This window comes from Rhipicephalus microplus, chromosome 7 (assembly GCF_043290135.1).
Source record: "Rhipicephalus microplus isolate Deutch F79 chromosome 7, USDA_Rmic, whole genome shotgun sequence".
Taxonomy (NCBI): domain Eukaryota; kingdom Metazoa; phylum Arthropoda; class Arachnida; order Ixodida; family Ixodidae; genus Rhipicephalus; species Rhipicephalus microplus.
This window is the reverse complement of record NC_134706.1, coordinates 158,980,874-159,006,651: the sequence shown is the minus strand read 5'-3', so window position 1 is coordinate 159,006,651 and position 25,778 is coordinate 158,980,874. Positions and strand designations below refer to the sequence as shown.

The 25,778-nt window shown below is 43.9% G+C and overlaps 1 protein-coding gene across 2 annotated transcripts in view; it reads left to right on the top strand.

Annotated features, from left to right (window-relative positions):
* Window positions 1-22,908, top strand: part of LOC119179842 (uncharacterized) — a 193,886-nt gene extending 170,978 nt beyond the window's left edge. For both annotated transcript variants that reach the window (XM_075869874.1, XM_037430960.2), the window contains 2 exons: window positions 10,907-10,999; window positions 12,174-22,908. In XM_075869874.1, coding sequence (XP_075725989.1) covers window positions 10,907-10,999; window positions 12,174-12,284 — 204 coding nt within the window. In that variant the 3' untranslated portion in view covers window positions 12,285-22,908. The remainder of the gene's footprint in view (window positions 1-10,906; window positions 11,000-12,173) is intronic.
* Window positions 22,909-25,778: the final 2,870 nt, after the last annotated feature.

The following is a 25,778-nucleotide window of genomic DNA, read 5'->3' as shown; positions in this document are numbered from 1 at the left end:
TGACTTCAACTATGATATCCTTTATCCCGGTTGGTTCTATGATCCACTCTGCTCTCTTCTCGTCTTTTAAGGTTACACCTACCATTTCACTTTCCATCGCTCACTGCGTCGTCCTCAATTTAAGCTGAACCTTCTTATGCAAAACATACTGCAGCCCTGTCTAAATTCATCACTACCCATAGCCACTAGTACTAAGCCATTATGGTGTCTCAATAATGGTACAGTAGATTTTTAGGAAACAAAACCTAAAGGAACCGGAAAAATAAGTTCCATTTAACAGGAGTTCTGTTTACTGAGAGGTGAACATGGGTGCAGAATACATGCCCGAAACAAAACATTGCAGAGGCAATAGTTCGTTTAAGCTCTGGTTCTGTTTAACAAATTTTCGTTTACTGATAGTCTACTGTACATCCTTACAGTTCGTCGTGTTGCCATGTCGACTCGTTGCCCTTTACTCTGTCGACGCTAAGTCAAGTCCTTCGTCAATGTTCTCTGTGAGTTCCTACCGTTGAGGTCTTCTTCCGCCGATCGAGCCGCTCTTCCTCAACGCCGGTGTCCCTGTCTTCGTCGCAGTCTTCAGCTTCGATGAGCTGGGCATAGCTCGTCAGGGACTCCCTTGCTGATGGCTCCATTTTGCTGACTGGTGTGGACTGCTTCCATCCTAGCGTGATGTGGGATAGCTGCAAGTCTACCAGGAACTTCTGGGCAAGGATGCAGCAAATCTGGGCAGCCTCACTCAGGAGCACCTCCGAGGTCGATGGCCACTTCCCACTCTTCTCACGCCGACATGCTTCAGAACTGGGCGACTATGCTTCTACCGTCGCTATAGCGACACTGGTTTTCCATGTCTTCGCTCAGTGCCCCACAGCACAGTGCCGGTTCTTCTCTGATTTTTCATCACAGCTTGGATCATGTGCCACAAGCCTTTTTCCGACCAATCTCGTACGTGAACGTGGCGCCTCTGCCCACCATCGAGGTCTTGCGCCCGTGCACAGCATTCCGACTTTCTGAACATGCCCTCCTACTTATGACAAGCATCCGGGATATAAGTCAATGACAACAAAAGCCCGCTGAGCTTGTGCCAGTCTGCTTAAATGGCAACAAATGCGAAAACTCGCATCTGAAAGGCGATTTGCAGACGATGTAGCGATGACCCTTTTCCTGACAGAAAAAAGTGCACTTGATGAGGACGTGGTTCGATATTCGAAGTAAAATATTTTAGTATTTGAATTCGCTTCGATTCCAAATGAACAAATAAGTGTATACAGTAAAATCTCGGTATAGCAAACTTCGGGGGAGTGCGGCAATTCGTTCATTAATTAACCATAAATACTTATTTTCCACAGACCAAAACGACTTACCTTTACACCGGTGGTTCCTTGAACTCGTTTTTCACGATAAAAAACAAATGTGCCAGTGAACATCAAGAAATGCACGCTTCCTTGAAGAAGTCTGTGTTTTTTTTTTTTTTTGAAGTGTGCAGCACAAACTTTGCAGCACAAAGGCCTCCAGCTCATCACATTCTCCACTTTTTCCTTAGCGAAAACTCCATCCGCTTCTTCGTCGCAAGCAGAGATTGTAGTAGCACCACATCGCGGACGCCGACTTGTTTTGTGGACGCGATAAGTTATCACCAAAAAGATGAACACGACTGACAAGGCTTCTCAGAGAACATCTATACCAATTCGGCCTCCTAGATCACCAGGCAAAGATTAAAAAAAAAAAACGGAAGCATCGCAGCTGTCATTGCCTCTTCCAAAGAAAGAGCTAAAAAAGAAAATTTCTTGCATTTCGTTTTTTGCTCCCTTGCTGTCTCAAGTTTTCCGTGCCCATGCTTCCTGCTCTGCAACTCCCACTCTGTCCTCTGCCTCACTGACCTTGCCTTTCCGTGTTGCCCTCACCCCTCGCCTCTGCGCTTGTAAACCTGCAGCATCGAGGTTTCAATAAAAAGAAAGAAAAGAAAGTCGTCCTTTCGTTCTTTTTTTTCCCCTCCACACTGTTTTGCCTCTTTCGAGAAGCAAGGCGTTCGTTCGCTGTGCCGTCTGCTTGGATACCGCTCTAGTGGTCGCAACGGATTTCAGAACATGAACTCGTAGTACTAATGCGTTGTTAATATAATGTGGAACTAAATTAGCACTCGTTATTCTGAAAAGTTCGGTTTTCTAAAGTACATAGTAGTGAAATAATTTTACATTGAAACTATTAGCAGTTGATGTGGGATTTTTTAAAAGTTTGTTAATTTGAAAAGTTTGTTAAATTAGTGTTTGTTCTACCAAGATTTTATTGTAGTAGTTTGCATGCAACTCCCTGTACGGGTGGTTTTACTGCAGTGAAGTGCTCAGCCATAGAACCACCTATCCTGGAGAAATCCGCTTTGCTGCAAAGCCTAACTTGAAATTTAAATTAACTTACATTACAGTAAAAGCTTGTTAATTCGAATTTAGCAGGAAAGCCTAATGAGTTTGAGTTAAGACGAATTCAGAGTAATGAAATTCGTTGAAAGAACAGCAAGATTGAAGACCGGGTTGTTTGAAAATCAGACAAATTATTTATTTGCGAAAATAGCCTGTGGTTACTTTCTGCTTCCTTTTTTTTGAAAGTGATTGCCGTAGCTTTGTTTTCTAATGCCCAAACGTGGCAGAAAGTATCCTCTTCCTCTTCCTTGAAGCTGAAAAAGAAGCGCGCGACACGCATAGCCTCCATTACCTCCGAAGCTGGCGGCCACCTCAGCGCCTCATCATCATCGTCCTCACCCATGTCGACAACGAGCGCTTCTTCGTCAGTCATCTGTGCGATGATATAGTCGTCGGTGATAGTGCCGCAGACCACTGCCCTGTGATCTGCATCAACGCAGTCGCAAGTTCACGTCCCCCAGCGCATCCTGAAGTCCGGCAGGAATGACGTTGGCCTCGCGCTCGTCGAGCTCGCCAGCTGTGCCCTTAATGAATAGCCACACAAAAGCCACTGTGGCGGAAGCGATTGGCAACAGTTGTTGCCGTGCCCAGCCCCGCACCAACATATGTAAGGTCGGGAGCAGCATCACATTGTAGCCTTTTGTAGCTGTGGTGCACAACACCAAACGCTCCAACATATGGCGTCTGTAAAAGCATTTCAAGTTCTTAATGACCCCTTGGTCCATTGGTTGCAGGGCTGTCGTTGCGTTTGGTGGCAGAAACGAGAGCTTAGTCGCCTTCAAGTCCACATCAACCATGTGCGCTGAGCAGTTGACTATCAAGTGCATGCTTATGTTAGCTAATTAAATTTTGCGGTTGAGCTTTATCAGCCACTGTTTGAATATTTCCCGCGTCATCCATGCCTCGCTGTTGGCTGTATACTGTGCTGGTAGTGTGCGGATGTTCTTGAAGCAACGAGGCTTCAAGGCCTTTCCTGTCACCAGCAATGGTAGTTTTTCAGTCCCTGTCATGTTTGCTGCAACCAAGACAGAAACACGCTCTTTTCTTTTCTTCCCGCCAGCGCAGGTGTCGCCATTGAAGCTCAAAGTTTTACTCAACAGCAAATAATGCTGTTTCATCGAAATTAAATATATTGCACGGCTAATACCCTTGAAGAAGTTTTGCAAAGCACTGCTTTGCCACTTTGCGCATGTCTCGCTGTTCCCTTCTTCGCCTTCGCCAGACACGATGCGGAACACAATGTCATGCCTCTCTCGGAAACGATGTAGCCAACCCTCTGAAGCTTTAAAATCATCAATGTCAGGCGAAGCGCAAAGTTTGCTGATGTCGCCATAGCAGTAGGGCCCGCTCAGTGGGATGTTTTGGCTCCTCGTTTTCTTGATCCACGTGATCACTGCATGCTCCAATTCCGGGTGCTTCGCCGAGCCAGGCCTCTTGCGACCGCCCGTGAATGCATCAGTTGCATAGGCCTCCTCAATCGCTCTCTTATTCGTTATACATGTCGAAAGAGTACTTTTTGGGATTCCATGCTTTCTTGCGATTTCAAGCTTGCTTGTTTTGCCACCATCCACTTCATGAAGGATTTCTACCTTCTCCTTGAGCGTTTTGGTGCTCTGTCCTCTTCCGCAAGAAGTCATAATAAGTGCGGTATGCTAGGTTCAGCAGTTGAAGGCAACACCATCACAAAACCCACGGCACTGAATGACGTCGTAGCTTTGACACACACGAAGCCTAGCGACTGAATGTGCGACACACAAAGGACACGGAGAGGCGTCCAGCACGAACCACCACACGACGCGTAGAGCGCGCGCAGTCGGCGCAGTCTCGCAATGACATCACGTGGCCACGTATCCAGGCACTGGAATGGATTGAATTGCGCCTGCACTCAGCGCTTGGGCCATCTAACATAGAGCCATACAAGCTTGTGGCGACAGCATAAAATTCCACAATGCAGTGGCGCGTGTGAACTAACATGTTGGTTCACCCTTTGTGAGGTCGCCTGTATTTCTCAAGGCAAATAGAAAATATTTTTGCTTTTCTGAGCTTTTTAACAGGTTACAAACGATAAACAAAAAAATTTCAAGTTGATAGCATAGTTTATTAGAAAGAAGTGGGACTTATATGTCCCATTGATGTATTCAGGCTCCTTGAAAGGTTGGACAACACTGTCCCATTGCCTCGTGAAGGTACTTTCCCAATTTCACTTGCGCGCTTACTTAGAGTGAGAGGCACCAAAACAAGTGGGACAGAGCGGAATTTTGCAAGCTGCACATGTGAACTTTTTGCAGACCTCATTTCTAATTTCTGAACACCACCTGCACCTTCTCCGTGAGATTTCTTTTGTGGATTGTGGTCGCCTCCTGTGAATCTGATTTCATCCGAGACTCCAACCACCTTCTGACCATTCTTCTGTCCCTGCTTGTTTTTTTTTGGAATAGCGCAGTCCTAGTGTAGGGCCTGAAAGTATGTCCATTTATCAGTTGTCACCCTAGCACAACACGAAACCACGTGTAGCTTATATCGTTGTGCCGTATGGATGTGTTGATGACTGCTGCGTCAATGAGAAAACAAAAGATACCGTACCACGACTTCTTAGAACGACTGTCAGAAGTGTAGGCATTTCGCTTTTGGTTGATTCTGTCAACAGCTCCCATCCACATGTTGTAATCTGCCACTGCTTTCGGGCAGGTTACAGCCACCGAAGAGCCATTTGTAAGCTTTCATGGTACTTTCACAGTTTCTGTTGGATCATGAAAGTTTTACAACACGTGGACATCTTTGGTGTCGTGCCACTGGTAAGCTGCAACTTGACCTTTGGTGGGCCATATGTACTCTTCTTGAGGTTATTGTTGTGTTTTAGTTCCACAGGTAAATCTTTTCTGTTCGTGCGAACACTACCTGCAGCAAGGGTGCTCCTATCGGCGAGAGTTTCCATCAGCTTGGTGCACGTAAAGTAATCGTCGAAGAACAGCTGCGTCCTACATTTTACATTCTCTGACAGGGAAAGCACAATATGCTCGCCAAGGCTTTAGTTGGTTGGTTGGGATGCATTCTTTCATTTATATACCTCAAATTGAAGGAAATAGCCTGTCTTTGAGTCTGCCCTGCACCAAACTTTATATACACACTTTATGGGCTTCATCTGAAGGTACTGCTTCATGCTAGATCTTCTTTTGAAAGTGATCTTGCTTTCGTTAATGGCCTGATAAGATGATGGTAAGTACTCCTCCTGGAAGCTCCTGTTCAGCTTATTGATGAGGGGATGCAGTTTTTCTAGCCTATCATAACCATCTTCTCCTTTCTTCTTTTCTTTACTGTGTACATTCACACAAAGGGAGTTCATGATGTACTGGAAACGCTTGAACAACATCACTTTGGCAATTTCTTCAGAGTTGAAAACGGAATCTCTGCTCCAATAATGGTAAAAATGGTCCCGTGGTGACACGCTCATCAGTAGAAGCAAACCAAAATAAGCTCTTAGCTCATCTGCTGTGAGCACAGCCCACTTCGTTGTGTACTTTTTAGCACCACCACGGTTAGTGTGCTTTAATATATTATCAATCACCTCGTCGTCGAAATGTAATGCGAAGCAATCTACTGCACGTGGCACCGCCTTTTTCATAAACTCGGGGTCTCATTATTTTGGACTTCCGAAAGAATTGCTTGGTTTATTTTGATTCCACCCTTCACTGATTTCTTCAACAGCAGCTGCTTCAACATCATTGTTTATTACTTCCTGGTTGGCTCTTTTTTTTTTTTTTTTTGAAGTTCTTTGTCGACGTTTTTTTTTTTTTTTTTCGTTTCCCTTTCGATGGCCAAGGTTTATCTTAGTCTTCATCGAGACTCGAGTCTGGTGGCCTGAGCTCCGGCACGAACTCATCTCCACTGCTTTCTGCCTCGTCGCCACTTGTTTCAGATTCGTCGGGCAAGCTGTAAAGTAGCTCGAGTGCCTCTTCACGTGAAAGGGAGTCCACTGAAATCAATAAATCGAGAAATATATCTGAACAAAAAGAGTTAGTGTCAATTAAACCTAGCAAAACTCCCCTAAAATTTTGAAGTATGCTGGCACAGACCGGTATATCTAGCCTCCAAATGCACCAATTTCCAAAATATTGGCACCGAAGCGTGCGAAAACATCTGCCAAGGAGGACAAAAAAAAGAAAATCTTACATTCATCGTGAACTGTCGCAAATCTAGTCCTATGTGAGCAAAAACTCTCAACTCCGCAATCAAAACAAGACAAATTTAAATTCATTGGATCTACAACACCACCTATGTAACCGCATAGAAAGTGCTGCAAAAAACATTAGCAGTGACCGATAATTGATGGCAGCACATTCCTTTGGCCTTAAGTTCGTTCAATTTTAATTGTGACAGCGGTTTCGTCAGAGTAAAAAGGGGGACGGTTTTGTCCCGTCATCCTCCAAAGGGTTAGCTCGTAGACGCCTATATATCGTGGCCAGACCATGATCATCAGTTGAAATTAACCCAAAAGTTTGAATGAATGAGGTGCGAATTAACGAGCTCTCACTGCACCCTCACATGGATTCATGTTTTCAGCTTAAAATCTTGTTAGCATGGTTAGCATGGCGTACATCATGCTTTGTTTTCGGTATCGGGATTGAAGCAACTGCCATAGCCTTGTCAGAATCGTGGCGAACACCACTGCTGCTGACAATGTGGTCAAGGAATTTCAGTTCCTCATATCCAAAATAACACTTTTCCGGTTTCAGAGAGAGGCCGGCAGTGCGAATAGCCAGAAGAACCACCTCAAGCCGCTCAATGTGCTGTTCAAAAGTCGTAGAAAAAACGACTACGTCGTCTAAATACACTAAACAAGAGTACCACTTCAAGCCACATAAAACTGTCGATCATTCGTTGGAACATGGCTGGAGCGGAGCACAGGCCAAAGGGGAGAACTTTAAATTCATAGAGACCGTCCGGTGTAATAAACGCTGTTTTTTCTCGGTCCCGTTCATGTACTTCAATCTGCCAATATCCGCTACGGAGATCCATGGAAGAGAAGTAACGGGCGTGTCGCAGGCGATCCAAGGAGTCATCAGTACGAGGAAGAGGATATACGTCTTTTTTCGTTATCTTGTTCAGTTTGCGGTAGTCGACGCAGAATCGTAATGAACCATCTTTCTTTTTAACCAGAACAACTAGTGACGCCGAAGAACTAGTCGATGGTTGAATTACGTCGTCGTCGAGCATTTGTTTCACTTGATGACGGATAGCATCTTGCTCCTTCTGCGACACGCGGTAAGCATGTTGGCGCACGGGTTGCACGTCGGGCTCAGCGATAATTCTGTGCTTCATTAGAGGAGTCTGCCGGACTTTCGAAGTAGTAGCAAAACAGTCACTAAAGGATGAGAGGAGATGGAGGAGCCTTGCCCTCTTAGGTTCTTCCAACTGGCGATTGACGTTGAGGCAACTAGTCACGTCAGTATCGCAGCTGTTCTCAGTCGAGATCGTCGTAATCAAAGGGAAGGTGTCCAAATCATCCAATGCCTCCAAGTAAGCTATGGTTGTGCGTTTCGCAAAATGCCTGTGTTCGCCACCGAAGTTCGTAACTAAAACCGTAGTCTGGCCATTTCGCAGTTGAACAAGACTTCGAGCAATGGCCACTTCCCGATCAAGCAATAACGTCAGGTTACTTTCTGCGATGCCCGTAATCGATTGCTCCCGTGGACACTCAACAAGCACGAAGATACTACTGCGAGGTGGCAACGTGACGCAATCATCGACTACGCGTAAGGCCATGCCACGATGTTCGTTCTCGATGTCGGAATCTGGAGAAACACAGTTAACAAAACTGACGAACAATTCACGCAGATTAATTATCGCTCCGTACTCTTGCAGAAAATCTATGCCCAAAATGACCGGCCGAGAACAATTGGGCAGTACAAGGAATGATGCTACAAAAGCCGACGCACAAATCTCAAGCGTGGCGGTGCACCTTCCTATAGGGGATACGAGGTGTCCTCCAGCGGTGATTAGTTGAGGGCTGTCCCACGTTGTCAGCACCTTGTGTAGACGGGTGGCCAATGAAGCACTCATCACCGAGTAATCACCTCCCGTGTCGACAAGCGCAGTCACCGGATAACAGTCGACGGAAACGGTAATGGCAGCGGACGTTCTGTTGGCGGTTTCACAAACAGGCTTTAACGGCACGTCGTAAGGCAGCGGCGGAGGGTATTTGTCGGTTCGCGTGACAGCGGCCTCACCTCCGGAGGTCGCCGCTTTCAGTTTCCCTGGCGTGGGCTTGCGCCACTGACACCTGGGGACCTAAAGGCGGGTAGGGCACGGTGCATTCATGTGGACGGACGGGGTGATGGTGACCGAGACTGTCGTCGCGGCGGGACAGGAGCGTGATGTCTACCTTCCAAGTAATCCGCAATTTCTTGTGGGTGCTCACCATAGCGTGGACAATGTGCATCTGGGTGTAATCTGCGTAGGCCTATTCGTCGGCAGTAACAGTCACGATACATGTGTCCAACTTCGCCACAATGGTAGCACAAAGAACGATTGTCGGGTGCACGCCAGACGGTGGACTTCCGCGGGCCAGGACGAAAATCGGCCTGAGAAGGCAGGCGATGGGCTGGACTTAGAAAAGGTCTGCGGGTCTCAGTAGGTTGATGAGCATAATGTGCCGTCGACGGCGTAGAGGCGCATAGGGCATCCGTGTAGGAAAGCGTGGGAGGTTCGACTTGCGATGGTGGTGAGGAGTGAACGAACTGCCCGATTTCGTTACGAACGACGTCCGTAAGAGCAGCGCTGCTGGGAGGGGACGCTGCATGAAATTTCCGAAGTTCTTCGCGTACAACTTGCCGTATGAGTTCTGTGAGGACCTCCCTGTTATCACCTCCTGGTACAAGCGAGCACGCAGCAGACATCGCTGTCTGACGCTCATACTGCGACACCCGCTGCCGAAGCATGCGCTCCATAATTGTGGCCTCACGTATAAACTCGGACACAGTCGTAGGAGGGTTGCGCACAAGGCCCGCAAAAAGTTGCTCCTTTATGCCTCGCATTAGCAGGCGCACTTTCTTGTCTTCTGGCATGTGGGGGTCAGCCCGTCGAAACAATCGCGACATTTCTTCGACAAACATGGCGACGCTCTCGTTCAGCATTTGAAATCGCGCAGAAAGTGCCTGCTCCGCTCTCTCTTTTCGTTCGGGGTTACTGAACGCCTCACGAAGCTGCCGATGGAATTCCTGCCAACTTGTGAATGAAGTTTTGTGGTTCTCATACCACACTCTTGCCGCGTCTAAGAGGGAGATATACACGTTCTTCAACTTACGGCGATTGTCCCAGTCGTTGATGGCAGCGACCCGGTGGAAATGGTCAAGCTTGTCTTCGACATCCTCACCGGCATCACCATAAAATGGGTTGGGTGTGCGAGGCGTGTTGATGACACAGGGTATGCTAGCGAGTGGGTCATGCTCAGTTTGGGTTGCGGATGTGGCAAACATTGTCCTCATGGAACTTGCCAAGGGGCCGTACTGTGGTGGTAGTCCTTGAATGCGGCGGCTGCTTCGATAGATATCAGCAGACCCTGGTGCACTGGCGGTGGTTGCTTCTGGTTCAGGACCAGCAGGCATAAGACGTTGCAGTACAACCCAGCACCTCCACCAGTCTGTCGCGAGAGGAAACAATAGGCAGGAACTCGAAGTGGAGGACTGTTTACTCAGCCTTAGCTGCCATTCACGTCTTCGCTCTCGTCTTCTGCCACCAACACAGCTTGGCAATATGGTCTACGTATAGCATATTTTATTGGTTATCACTCATTTTACCGAAAGTGGAATACTGCCATTAGTCAAAGTTGTTTTCACTTGTTTTGGATTCAAGAAGTGGCATTTTGACAGGCTTTGTTTCAATTTTAAAAAAAATTGTGTGCAGGATGATAGCAAATGTCTTCATTTTTCTTCATAATATGTGATTGATTGATTGATTGATTTGTGGGGTTTAACGTCCCAAAACCACCATATGATTATGAGAGACGACGTAGTGGAGGGCTCCGGAAATTTCGACCACCTGGGGTTCTTTAACGTGCACCAAAATCTGAGCACATGGGCCTACGACATTTTCGCCTCCATCAGAAATGCAGCCGTCGCAGCCGGGATTTGAACCCGCGACCTGCGGGTCAGCAGCCGAGTACCTTAGCCACTAGACCACCGCGGCGGGGCTTACAATATGTGATACAGAGAATTCAAGTTTCATTAGCAATTATTCAACCAAATCATCATTTGTTTCGAATGTGCTTTGAAGCTGAAATTCACTATCGGCACAAGCCTGGTTATTTGTGATGGAAGAAGGAAGGAAGCCTTCATCTTGTGTGAGGGCTCTGTTTATGCTTGATAAAATAGAAACTTTTTGATAGCTGGAGGTTCCTAAATCGCCAGAGTTCAATAACAAGGCTATTGTGTTATAGCTTGGAGAGGCAGTACATGCTTTGAACCGGAATCACATCTAAGTTGCACGTCTTCCAGGGTCTTGACTCGGAGACGGACTCAGCAGGGCGACTTCTGGGAACCTACGCGTACGATGCAGAGGGCGACACCCTCCAGTACTTCATCGTTCAGGTGAGTGGAAAGCCGGTGGCATTTTCACTGTGACATTGCCCTTTGAGTAGTGGGGTCATCAAATAAATGCCTCATTTGCAATAATATGGAAAGTTTAGACAGTTTGAATGATGAGATGGTTGGTGCAGCACTGAAAGATGGCTTCGGAAAGAAAACCACAGGAGCGCCGTATCATCAGGCTTATTGTGCAAAAAAGCAAAGCAAAAGCAGAGCTAAGCAGATTCATCGAACGTGTCACCTGACATTACGCATTTCAAACAGATGCACAGAGCAGACAGCACTTGTGCGCTTTTCTATCTCCAAGCCTTCATCTTTCAGTGAGAACATGCTTTGTTTGTTGAATTAGCAACGCTAGCTACTTTTGAAAGAACGAAAGCCTTTCACCACTGTCGTGCATTGAAATTTGAGACCCTAACGGGAAGTGCGAAAGTGTGCTCATATCTGGGCACTCTGAATACAAATTCAGATTGACGTTCCCGCTACAGGAATGTTTCCCTCACTCGAAGCTTCATCGAAGCTTCCTTGAAATCCGATTGCTAGTTAGAACCTGAAAGGCAGCTTTCTGGAATATGAGGGTTTGAAGTTTATTTGCGGTTTTGACAAAGCATAAATTATGCATTGTCATGGCACCGGAGCAAAAGGCATGTTATTACACGTCTAACTAGGCTCCTAGCACCACAAGTGCAGCAGGCAACAGCAGACACCTGCAAGAAATGAAAAGAACATCAACATATATATGTTGGTCTTATTTACATGTTTGGGTGTAAACATAAATTACAGCTATAATGATATTAGTTCGGTACAGCATAACAACAATAATAAAGTGAATAAGCATGAACATAAAACCAAATATATAAAATATATATACATAGATAAGCATATATAGTGAAGGGACTGCGGCAATTCGCACATGGACTGTCTTTGGGAAGTTTGAATGGTTAGAATAGTAAATCTTCAATGAATTTCTAATAGCAAACAATATTCAAAAAATATTAAGAAAACAATTCTTTAAATATTCGCACACCCCTACAGATAATACATAGACGGTACATACCTGTACCAAAGCAGCGATAAACGCCCTTTCATCTTCGTGTGCCATTTTGTTGGCTCACTCTGTTTCTGTCCTAATAAATGGAGTTGTTTAATTTCCGCAAATTGTCCTTTGTTTATCTAGGATGCCAAGCAAGCAGTGTATGAGTACGTGGAAATGAAGATCCTGAGCAACCATGGAAATCTGGAGTACACGTGCCTCTACCGGCTGCGCGTCCACGGGCAACCTGTGTAGCAAGCCATCTGTGGCCAGATCCTTGAAAGCCACGTGGAAAGGTGGGGAAGGGGGCAGGCTATGTTTCCTCGGCAGACTCTGAGGTGCCATGGTGGGGTTGTGCCTTTGACAGTTTTCGCGCCATCGTGCTTGCAGTTGCCGAAGGGGATGACCCGTGGCTTTGAACTGGTGCGTTGCTCATCTGTTCATGTGTACTGTGGTGCACAAAGTTTTTGAAGTGTTGACTCGCCTGGAGTGTTATGTTGCAGTGCTCCACTCCTTACCAACTGCTACATGCTTGTGAGTCGTCGTTAGAATGCCTCGAGCAATTGTACAGTCATGGTCCAGACCGTGGAAGGCTACTGACGCTGCACTCTGGAACACTCGCCGTATGGCAGAAAGCAACCCACTCTGCTCTTGTCATGAAAGTGTTGTGTTGTGATGTGGTGCGTAGCACTTGGGGCCGGTCACATCCACACTTTTTTTTTTAAGATCTGACCATGTAGGGTAGCAGCACTGGCGGTGCTTGTGCATTGTAAGTGAACGGAGTTTAGTCATCTTTTGACCACATACATGCCTGCGTTACGGTTGTGCATTGCTGCAAAGATGTCTTGTCTTTAAAGCGTTGTTTGATAAGTAATTGCCATATTTTTTTATTTTCATTTTTGAAGCCAGGGCACAACCAAGCTAAGATGATGTGCTTTTTTTTTTTTTGGATGCACAAAGTTTTGGTCTGTCGTTTGCACTGAAGAGAGGCATAGGCTATTATGGCGGAGAGTGCCTGAACAAAAAGAAAAGCACCTATTGTTTTATTGTGTGTGCATGTTTTTGTGTTGGCTTCTAGATGCAAGCTCTCAAACTATCGCAACAGGTCACAGAAGCGTTCGCATGGTATGTTTGTGTTCAAGTGCATTTGTGGGCTGTTCGTAGAGAACTCAACTGCCACAACCACTTGAGAGTAAGACATAAACTTTTTGTTTGTTTCTCATCGTGCGCACAAGCAGGTTTTGCACAAATACTTGTAGATAAAATTTTCGTTCTAGGGGTTACAGCACTGCCATTTCTTTTTATGCCTCGTGAGCCTCAAGCTACGCTTGTAAGGAACATTAGCGTTTGACTGTGCAAAGCCTGTCACAGGGACTGCTGAGCCTAAATTTGCAGTCTGCATTTGTTCGATTATTTACTTAGTAAGCACTTGGAAAGTACCAAGCAGAAATATGTAATTCTTGAGGTACATTGCAGGTACAGGCAAACTTGAGCAATGTGTAAAAATTTAAGGCACTTGTCACTAAAACATCTGCCTACTTCAACACGGCAAGAAATTCCAAAAAGTGCATCTATTCGCAGTAAAAGCTTTCAATGGACTTGCATTCATCGAAACCATTTCAGGCCCGAACATTTTAAGGTATCTGGTAAGAACCGGTTATATTTTAGCGAATACTTTTTTAGCATCAATTCCACGCTGCGCTGTAAAAGGTTCTGCACCGTCTTGAGTCGAATCATTTTATTTGGTTGCTTTGTGATTTTTAAAAAAAGCCAACAAAATAGTTTGGCTAGCAGATGTGATTTAAAAAAAAAAAGCCAACAAAATAGTTTGGCTAGCAGATATTGAATATTAGACGTCATTCAAGAGGTGGCATTCTTATGTTTTCGTGGGCCTGCTATACCATAAGTATTGGTGACAGTTAAGTAGCATAAGTATGTCCTGGGACAGCCGTTGAAATTTTCATTGCTATAATCTTGCAACTTGCAATGTTTTGTGAGTGCATTAGATTCTAGTTGAAGAGAACCTGAAGGGACTAGGAAAATGTGTTCCATTTAGCAGGAATTCACTGAGAGAACAGGGGTGCAGAATCCAAGTATGAAGTTGATATTAGAGGCAGTAGTTCCATTTAAGCAGCAGTCCCGTTTAACTGTTTTTTTTGTTAACTGAGTCTACTGTAGTTGCACATACTATTTATCTTCCTTGTTGGCACAGCAAATGACAGTTGGTGTCACACTTGCTGATGCAAAGCTAGGGACTTTATTTTTCATATATTTGTGCTAATCAGTAGAACAGCCTATATGTACCTGTAATTGGCCACGCTAGTACCCCATATCAATATCTTTAAGAGTTTACTTATTTTGAGAAAATTGTAGCCACATATGGGCATCCGAAGCTTATTGACCAAAGCATTAAGAAGAGTGGGGTTATAAGCTCCTTTTTTTATTCTAAGTGCCATGAACTAAGCAAAGGTGTAAAAAATTGCTTCATTTATAATGATTGCACTTTCTGTCAACACTAATGGTTCTGTGTGAACTCATTTATTGCCGATGCTTGCATTTATGAACAGCCGTCATATCATGAAATGTGTGAGGATCGCATTCACCGCTTGTGTTTAACCTTGAAAGCTGTTTTTCTTAGCACTGTTTAGTGTACATTAGTTTGGCCAGTGCTGGAAACTCATCTTAGTATGTTCTTCTTTGTATTTATATGAACACGACAGATTGCAAGGACAGTAAGATATTCCAAAAGGACTTATTTTTGGGCGATTTGGTGCTTAATTTGCTTAGGTATAGATGACTGAGGCACGAAAAACGTGTAGTGCAAAAAGGAGGAACAGAAAAAAAGAGAGCAGCATCGACTGCCAACTGTTAGGGGCGCAGCCAGGGGGTGGCACACCAAGCACGTGCCCCACCTCCTGAAACTTTTTTTTCGCCATGGCATAGAGAGCGAAAAATGGCCACTTAAGGTGGTGCCCCTCCCGAAATCCAGGTGGTACCCCCCCCCCCCCCCCTAGATAAAAATTCCTGACTATGCGCCTGCAACTGTTCAACAAGTCTCTGAGAACCGCGCAGGAAGAAGGACATTTTTGCACATGCGTGAACAGGCAACAAATGACAGACAGCAACATGGCCAAACAAGCTTTAAAAACACTGAAATTTGGGCAAGTTTGTACTTGAACATAGTGGTATTTAGAGTTTGAAAAAGGGTAAGAAACAAAAGACAAAGTTAGACAGACGAGCGCTCTCTTAGAACTAAAGCTTATTCACAGAAAAGGACAGGTTTTATCCTACACCGAACACAGAAACGCATGCGTGAAACTGCAATCTAAAAAAAAAAACAGCAGGGCAGCTGTCACCTTAGGAGGCACGTGGGTTTTTTTGCGTTTTTTAACTCTGAGGTGATAGATGTCCTCCTGTTGTTTTTTTTAGGTTGTAGTTTCACGAATGTGTTTCCATGTTCGGTGTAGGATAAAACTGCTGAAATCTCAGTTTTAAGAGAGTGCTCGTCTGTCTAACTCTTGTCTTTCGCTGCCTGTATTTTTACGGGCTCTAAATACCAATATGTTTAAGACAAGCTATCGAGAAAGGGCATCTCTGTCGAATACAACGTTATAGACGTGTCACTGATACAGTTAGACCTTCATTTTCATGAAGAATGCTTCCATGAGCGCTCTATCTGTTTCTTTGGTGCTCTTGCCTAGAGTCCCTGGAGGTGCTGTTCTTTCTTTTTTTCCCTTTTTCACGATTTTGTGCCTCAGTCATCCATACTTACGCAAAGACAGTAAATTTACGCAGTTCAACCCAGCATTTGTGGTCTATACTGCGCAATTCAGTACTGCCAAATTCATCTGTAGAGAAGCTAAGGAATTGAAAAAAGAACTAAAGACTGGCTTCTGTCAAAAACTGGTGTACAACATTTATTGTCTGTTTTTTATACAGTAATATAATGTGGTATGGTATGGCAAATATGCACCACAGCTTTCGCCTCTCACATCGATGATCACTCCCGGCAATATTGATACTGTAAGATAGGGTATCTCTCAGACAAGAGTTGCCTCTTGCCTTACTTGAAAATGGGTAAATAAACGAGGCCACAAGGCTTGATATTCTCAAGGCCGTGTCATGATGCGTAGGGCATTCGAGTTTCTGGTGCGTGTTTGCGTGTTGTTCATAGCTTGTATATTGATGGGTGCATTACAGGCAGCGTGCATAAGAAGTGCCGTGCAATATCACAAGTGCCTTGCATGGATGGATGCAGCTTTTTGTGTTTATTTTCAGATACTGAAACATAATGTGCTGGCTAACTATTCAGTGGTTGAAACATTTCGCTGATGTGTTACATGTCCCCGTGCTTGTTTCATTTTCTAAAAAGTGATTAGGCAAGGACGTTTAACAATTCGCTTGCACATTTTTCACATGCTGTGTTCACTACTGTGAAACAAAGATGCTACGAAAAAAAATAGTGGTCCATAGTTTACTTTGGAATTTTATTTCATTAAAGTTGCCTGCCAGGACATCAGTATATTGGCAAGGTGCGTGTGGGAAAAAAAAATTTAAAACCTACATCAGAGTTAGATTTAAAAAATAGATTTTTGCAGGTTTTGCCCCTATGGGTCAATATCAAATGTTCAGTGTGTAGATCTGTGCACATGTTATTCTTGGCATTCTCACTCTCACAGCTGGTGTGTGTGACTGCATAACTTTTACATTGTTAGACAGACTTGGGAAAACTGGTACAAAAGCGTCCATTTTCATGTGCTAGTGTAACATTTTGAACTGTTTGGCCATGTCATGTCTCTGTAAACTCGTAAATGTACATAGGTATGTGAGACGCACAAAGACTCTCTTTGCATTGCACAAGTCCTTAGACAAGTCCTTGTATTGGCCAGTATCGTAGTGGTGGGCGAACCACCATGCAAGCAGTGCACATCAACACCAAGCTTTTCCTCTTGTAGTAGCATAATCTACACATTGGTCATAGTCTTAATTCGGCACATATATGCTTTCTGTGACGGTGTGTCATGTTCTATCGACGTAGAGGTCTGTAAAAGTGCTTTATCTACAAACACTAGGCTCTGTTTATGCAAACTAGTGGATCTGTTTTAGTGGTGCCTTACAGCAAGTGTTGTGTGATGTAAGCCAGTCTCGCAGCCTCCCTGGCTCTGCAAATGTTGCATGTGCAAATGGTGCACGACTGTAGCATGCCCTAGTCTTCTCTCGCACATGTGGTCTGTCTGTTCAACAGTACTTTCAAGATGCACTGTAGTTTTCAAACTTGTAAAAGAAACAAAAGTGCTCAGTTTCTTTCCCATTTAAACTTTTCTTAAACAATGCTGTACTGCATTATTCAAATGCTTTGAAAAGCTTAGCAAGGCACAGCTGGCAGTGAGGACTCTGATGCATCCACCTGCTGGGACTTCGTTGATTGAAGGAATCTCTATTTTGAAAAACGAATGTCAGTTCACTACACGTTTCAAATGCGCTTTTGCAAAATTTTGCGCTGTATGCATGCATGGACGCTGTTTGTATAGCATATACCTACTGCTAGCATCAGGCTGTTCCACGTGTAGCCATCGTACAAATTATCAATGTGCAGCAAGGGTATCTGAAGAGATATTGGGGCTCTGAAGTCATTACAGTTTTCTTACGTGTTACAGCTGCTGCCCATTGACTATACAATGGAGTTGTGTTGTCATGACTTCTTTTTTTTGTATGTATATATATAATTTTGTGTATGGAAAATTAAGAATTACTATAGGGTTGGTGGTCGAGTCTCTGAAAGTGCCATCGGGAACGAAAATCCTTCGTTGATTTACGTCCTCAGTAGCCATGTAGTTTGATTCATGGGGATGAGCTGGTCTTTCTGCTTTGGCTGTAAGTGGAGTAATTATTTCACAGTTAGTGCCTTTGTACTGATAGGAGGGGCAGGAGGCAAAGAGAGGCCTCAACACTTCCAAGTGGCCTTGGCGTACCGAACTACCAATTTCACAGCAAGACGTGGAAGCTGTCTACATTTGAAGGCATCTGCGTAATGGCCTCAGAGCTTTACAAGTAGAAGCAAAAGGCTTAGCCTAAAGGAAGACCGCACATTTTTATCTCTGAAATTGCTTGTCGAAGAAACAAGTGCAGGAAGCTTGGCTGGAGCCTCAATGTGTGTTTAGTATATGCTGAATTAACTCTAGTCATGGTATACTAGTACTAACGATGGTAAGCAGGTGGCAGAATTATCAAAAGGAGGCAAACCACTTGAACAGAAGAGTTTAAAAAGCTAAGGCAGCATTTATTATGAATAAAGCATTTTGTTTTGGTTTTGTCATCGTTGTGTCAAGTATGCTCTTCATATCTTTGCAATTCAGGCCCCCTGGCTACCTCGTTCCTGTACGTGTGTAAACTAGGCTGCTTTGGTTGGCGTGCTTTTGGAGCACCAGCTATGCCGATAATACTGTGAAGCATGCAAAGTTGTGGGCATCACTCATACTCTGTAACACTGCCGTAGCTGGGTGAAAGTACTTGTGTGTGTGGAACTTCTGATTATCACATCACAGACTTCGTGTACAGTTTGCTTCAAATGTTGCTGGTTGTGGATTCTGCAACTTCTTCAACGAAAGGGTCTGGGTTCAAACAGGTGTTACAAATCAAAACTTTTCAATGAGGCTACATACCAGGCTTTATGGGAACTTTCGATATCATCCGTGAGTTACTAGGGACAGCTTTAAATTGCAGTTGAATTGCAGAATTTTGCTGGTTCGTTCGTATTTGCAAAGTAGCTTGGTGTCAACTTGTAAATAACACTCGCCCAGAGGCATCATCTCTTTGGTAATGCATGCTACTGTTGGCCGGTTATTCATGGTTACTTTGTGGTGAAACAAAGTGCATGTATGATACTATGGTGTATCAGGATCTAAATTTTCACCTCCTTGCAGTGGTTCGGGCTATCCTTTCGGGCACAAATGATGATCCACTGTCTGGAAATGCGTCATTTTGCTTGGCATGATTCCAAGGCACTCATTATCAAACTTCAAGAAAGAAAATAAAAAGATATATTGTTTTCTGGTAGTGTTAGTAATTAACAATTATCAAGTAATCAAATATCTAATTACTGTCCAATTGGTCACCTTCCATTCTTGTATAAAAAATTGCGGCATATCCACGAGGTGAATGATGACGAGTGAGTGAAGTTCTGAAGAGAATCATGTGTAATTAGCCCAGTCGATCATGATATAAATACGTTGTGAGAAACACTGTGTGTGTATATATAGAAATCAACAAGGCTGGGGAGTGTAGATCGCGCAAGGCTGCGGCAGCGCGATCTACGCTCCGCAGCCTTGTCCATCCAATGACTTCGAGCTCTTAGGCACTGCGCCGTGTGGGAGGCAGACAGAAATTAGGTGACTTCTTCCTCCTTCTAGAATCGCTCATCAACTCGGAGCGCGCGCCAACAGCGAGCGAATTTTATCACAACGCTCCGCCTAGCGTTGTTTGCCGAACGAATGCATTTCACCAATGGTACGCCCCTTATGTGACATCATTCATATTATAACATCTCGCATCTTTCATCATCAGCTACAAGTACATTCATGTAGTTTTAAAGTTATCAAGTTTTAAATTTATCAACTACAAACCTCAACTACAAGTATCACCATCTAGTTTAAATTTTACCAAATACAAGCATGATCAACTACAAGTACCGCCACCTAGTTGCACATACAAGTACCGCCACCGGTGGCCATGTACAACACCAACAACAAACCCCATGGGATATAGAGACCCATGCCCTAAGGAGCTTTACTCCTGAAATAATCAAATATTTGGCCCACAATGCATGCAGTTGGATTTTTGGTAGCACTCATTTGGAACAAAGGAAAATATCTTTACATTAGTTGTGAAACAGGTCACATTGAGTGATCGTCAAATACTGTGGTGTCTCTAGCAAAGTGATCTGCAGCAATACGCAGTTCAACCAAATCGCTGCTGTTTGTCCACTCTGGATGCCTGCACGAATGTGTACACCGACTTTCGAGCCATTTGAAGAAACATGCCGTGCGTGACATTTCTCTGAATTTTATGTGTACACTGCTGCCGAGGGGGATATAAAAATTGTGAAATATTGTTGATAATGAAGGAGGCGAGCAATTCTCAACTGGTAGCTGGAAAGAATTGGACTTTTCTTCCCTAGCAAAAGCATGTGGGGAATAAACAGATTAGCTTGATTGATCCGCAGCCTCGTCAAGTGTAACGACATGCGATGCCTTTATTATGCCTTGCATAAAGCATGCTCATAAATTATGATTGTTTGACAAAGTAATGTCAGTGGTGGTGCTAATGATGGCTCGCAAGCACCGTGTTTCATTGTGTATGCTTAAGTGTGGGATCACTATTCAGATGTTCTCTCAATCATGTAGCACTCACTTCTGGGCTAGTCAAAACTTAAAGGGGTGGTGCCACCAAATTTCGAGGCTAAAGCAAGCGTCTTGTGGGTTTTCTTTGTATGCTAGGACAATCCTCGCGATTGGTCACATTATATGTTTAGAATATATTTTAATTCGCCTCCAAAGTGTACCTAACTGCTCATTCTCCCGACCGAAGCCTATCGCAAGCTTGTCCAGAACTGTCATAGCTTTGTAGGGAGGGCAGCCCTGCCGCAGTGGTCTACTTGCTAAGGTACTCAGCTGGTCACCCGCAAGTCGCAGGATCAAATCGTGGCTGCGGCGGCTGCATTTTCGATGGATGCGAAAATACTGTAGGCCTGTGTGCTCAGTTTTGGCTGCACGTTAAAAAACCCTAGGTGGTCAAAATTTCTGGAGCCCTCCACTACGGCATCTCTCATAATTATGTGGTGGTTTTGCAACGTTAAACTCCACATATCAATCAATTTGTAGGGAGGACAACGAAAGTTGTAGTGACGTCACACCAGATTCGTTGTGTGAGCATAGGCTTGCATAGGTTTACCCTTCGGGGGGAACAAAGGTTCGTCACAGTATAACCCCTCCATTAATATAAAGGGGGTGTGTTGCGACAACATTATTGTTGATGCATGGAGCAGAGCAAAGAACCTGCTGACCACAAATCTGGTATTACCACCTTTTTAGAGGGGCCCTGCAACACTTTTCGAGCATGGTCGGAAAGCGCTGCTGATCGATAGTAGATGCTTCCGAGAGCACGCGAGCCAAACGTTATAGCGAAGCACGCGGCCTGGAATTCGCAATAAATTATCAAAGTTAGCTAAAAATTGCTTTGTCCTCCCTCGACAAATCGCGGAATATGCCCAAAAATGGGCTGATTTGAATATGGCGTGCTCGGTTGTTACAGAGATCCCCGCAAGAGACCATCACTTGTCCATGCGTGCACACGCGATCGCAATCAATGAAGAAAAAAAGAAAAAGCGCTCAAGGTCACGAGGCGAGTGTGACGTTTTTATTTTCCCCTCCCATTCCTCCCTGCTTAGCTTACATCGCTTTTGTCGGGACGAGAGAAAAGAGAATGTGATTGCAGCATGTGACAAATATTTGTACCTGTGCTCGTTCCGAACAGATTCTTATAATTTTTGTAGCGTTGAATTCGTGAGGCAATACGCTTTTCCGGCAAATCAATTCCATGGTTACTCAAAATAGTGTTTCAGGGCCCCGTTAAGTGCGGTTATCGGGCTGGCAGGTGGTATACTGGAATGCTCACATTGGTAAATGAAATGCGTTAATAGCATAATATCCTTCGTTCTTTTGTTACAGTGGTTGGTCACTATTTGAAGCCCAGTGTGAAACAAGTTTTCGGGCCGTAGGCCATTTCACCAAGGCATGCTACCAAAGGGTTAATTATGCAAAACATTTTCGTTCATTTCAACATAAGTGCTCCTTCATTCTTTCATGCATTGTTGACTAAAATGTGTTGGACGGGTTACAGTCTAGTCATAACACCCTTTAGGATGTTTATGCACAGGGCCACGTACTTCTCTGTTAATAACACTGCAAATTCGTTGCCTTACTCAGTTCGGGGAAGTACTTATCTCCCATTACTTGAGAAAACTCAAATGAGTATAATTTAGTATTGTTAGCAAATTTAAGCCTGAAAAGGTTTTTACTGATGAGTTCTTTTAATAAGGGGGAAACGATGCGTTCAGTGGGGTGGCTACTACGCAATGCATGTAACTACATTCACGGAAACAAGAACTGTATGCTGTCCTGCGACCATCTCCTATGCAGATCGATCTGAAAAACCACATGGTACTTGCAGTGCATGCAATTTTCAGCACCTGATAAATAATTTTCATAAAAAATCATCTGGTACCTCTGTTCTATCATTCATATGAACATATTACATTTTTGTCTAATTTACAACAAAAGCAACAGAACGCATTAGATGACATTGTCCGAAGTGCACAGTAGTTTGCTTCTATCTTCTCGGGACAAGCCAAATTTTACATTTAACTTGCTATCAAGAACACCTTTTTGCTGCCTTGTGCCATTTTGTGTGAAGTAGAACTTTCACTCCTTCTGCAAGCAGCATTTTTATCAGAAATGATCTTTTCTTGTGTATTTCATTGCCTTCCATATATGACTTTACATTTGAAACAGCAATAATAAAGGTCACTTTCATCTATTGTGATTAGTTATTGAAACATTTGAGTCGGTTTCGCTTCCATTGCCATAAAGCATCCTAACTTATTTTAAACATGCACATGTGCTCATATGGATGATGTTTTTGTTGACCTCATTCTTTTTTTCTTAAGCGAGTGGTATGTATATGTGTGTGTGAGTGTGTGTGTGCAGTTTTTTTCTCAATTTAAGCTGCAGTGCAATTGCAGAGCCATACCTAATGTTGAACCTGAAAGGATTAATAAAGGTTGTTTTTGCTGATGCTTTATAATAAAGGTTGTTTTTGCTGATGCTGTTAGTCTGTTTTCTAGAGTCCCATTGCTTGAATCTTGTCATAATAGGGAGTTTTCGAATAGGGACACCAAAGAAATAGCATCGAGGCCACTGCACATACGAAAAACCCAAACTGCATTTGGGTCTTGTGTTCGGGACGCTATTTATCGAATTAAGTGGGAGCCTCAAATCCTGCCCCAAAAGCGTTGCATCAGACAAACGTGGCGGCAACCATGGAAGTGAGTGCTCTCTGCCAAGACTAGAGTGACTTGGGATAAGGGCAGTGTCTAAAGCACCGCAGACGCTATTTGAAAAAACTTCGCTCCTGCTTGACCCAAAGTGTGCACAAGCAAAGGGATTAGAGGCCGCTATTCCAAAACTCCCTAATAAGCTTCACAAAGTTTCTACGCTTGTAGGGTACATGATGTAAGTTAACACAATATTTCATATTGTGGGTATTGATCAGGCACTTCATCACCTGTGCATGGTTATTGCATGGTGCACATCATCATCGCTTGTGGGAACACACCGGGAGGTTGCTGTGTTGCAAGCATATATTAAAGGTTTGTGAATAAAAATTTATACGCTGTTGGGATGACATTACTGTGGTGCAAACCCTTTAAGGGGCATTGGCCACAGTAGCTATGCTACGACAATAATGCTATGCGGATTTGAGCCCTTCTCCGAATAGGTGACCTTAGCTGGACATAGAAGCTATATTTGTTTAATGTTGTGCCTGCAAGCTGGCTATTAAGGAATAGCAGAGAAGGAGAAACTGAAGTACAGAACTTGATTGAATGAATCAAGTAGTATGCATAGGTGCAAATTTATGCTTCCTCACTTAGATGATTACAATTTGTATTCATACCTGAACCGAGAATGTTTCTTTAATGCGCCTTAGTGTAGGCTATGTAAGCCTCAAGCAGCTATAACATAAACTTTAACATATACAGTATTGTTTCAAACAAGTTATTGGCAAAAACAAAAATTGAATGAGATGACATATTTCCATTTAATGCCAAACTGCTACCGTATAGATATATAATAGGTTTATTAGAAGACTATCTACTTCAAATGGGAAATGCTAATGTAATTGCCACTGATGCATCCATATGTGAAGAGAAAGCTGGTGCAGGCATATTCTCAGAAACTTTGTCTTGGTCATTCTCAGTACGTCTCCCGCACTATACTCCCATATCTAAAGCAGAGCATTTCGCAATTATTTTACCCTTGGAAGACTTTCAGTTAATGATTCGACAATTGTTATAGTTACTCGTTCGCTCTTTGTATGCAGATTCATAAATTCAACTTCTTATTTCAAGTCTTCCGTTTGGAATGCTTTCACCTCTTTAATCCCTAAACAATTAAATGCAGTGCAGTTGGTATGGGTGCCAGGACACCGAGGCATCCAGGGACACCGACGCTCTCGCGTGGTGGTCCCTGCAGGATGGCCCTGCAATGTCCATCATACCTGAAGCCATTTTTATTACTGAATCCCGCTTTCGTGGATATTCTTTACTTCAGGATTCCATGAAAATTATGTTACCAGTTGAAGAATACCGTCACCTTACTTCTCCTTGATGATTGATTGATACGTGGGGTTTAACATCCCAAAACCATCATATCCCCGCCGCGGTGGTCTAGTGGCTAAGGTACTCGGCTGCTGATCCGCAGGGCGCGGGTTTGAATCCCGGCTGCGGCGGCTGCATTTCCGATGGAGGCGGAAATGTTGTAGGCCCGTGTGCTCAGATTTGGGTGCACGTTAAAGAACCCCAGGTGGTCTAAATTTCTGGAGCCCTCCACTACGGCGTCTCTCATAATCATATGGTGGTTTTGGATTGATTGATTGATTGATTGATGTGGGGTTTAACGTCCCACCATATGATTATGAGAGACGCCGTAGTGGAGGGCTCCAGAAATTTTGACCACCTGGGGTTCTTTAACGTCCTCCTTACTTCTCCTTGGGATAATAATTGGTGCCCCACTCGCAAATTCGAAGTATGCTTTACAAAATTTCGTTGTTGAATTCCACCTCTAAATTTTCATTTATACGGGTTTGGTCAGGTGCCATCTCCGCTATGCTTTTACTGTTAAGAGCCTGAAAACATTGATCACTTTTTACTCACATGCCGAGGTTTCACCAGCAATAGGAAAAAGCATTTAGAAATATTATTCAGAAAATGAAGCAATACTCCTGATTCAGAAAACATTCTTTCCCTTGGGGCTTCTTCTCTGGGCCACAGCAACAGCAATGTCTGCATAGCAGTCTGCGAATTCCTTAGATACACAAGACAATTTTCTTGTCAGGTTAAATCCCTAATGGGAGTCTAGTTTTTTTTTTTTTTTTTCGAACTCAGTTATTCATTTCTGTTACAGTTTTGTATGTATACTTTAATCGTACGTGAATTAAACTTCATTCTCCCTAGATATCTGTTTTATTCAATTTTTTAATCAAATTTTGAAATTCTCTTATCGTCATTATAATAACCACCGGTTTAATGGCCGGTCTCCCATAGTGAGTACGAGCCAAAAATGCACAAGCAAGCAAGAAAGCATAAGTGTGAGAAGGGCACAGTGCCCTCCTTGCCCCACTTCGATAGTTGCGCCCGAACAGAAACACTCAGCAATGAATGCAAAATAAAAATGAAGCCAGGGCTTTTGTACTTGGCCTTAGAGAAGCATAAGTCGGAGCAAACAGTTCTCCTTCATCTCTATTATCGTCGAGAATCTTAATTGCCATAACCGTGCACCTTAATTAATATAGGTATGATTCTCCAGCTGAGGAAAGGTATGGGGCAGGCTAGGCACACTCTTAGATAGTCGGTTAGGGAGGTCCGCCGCATTCGCGAGAACCGCCTCTGCGCATGGATACGTGGTCTCGTTCTGT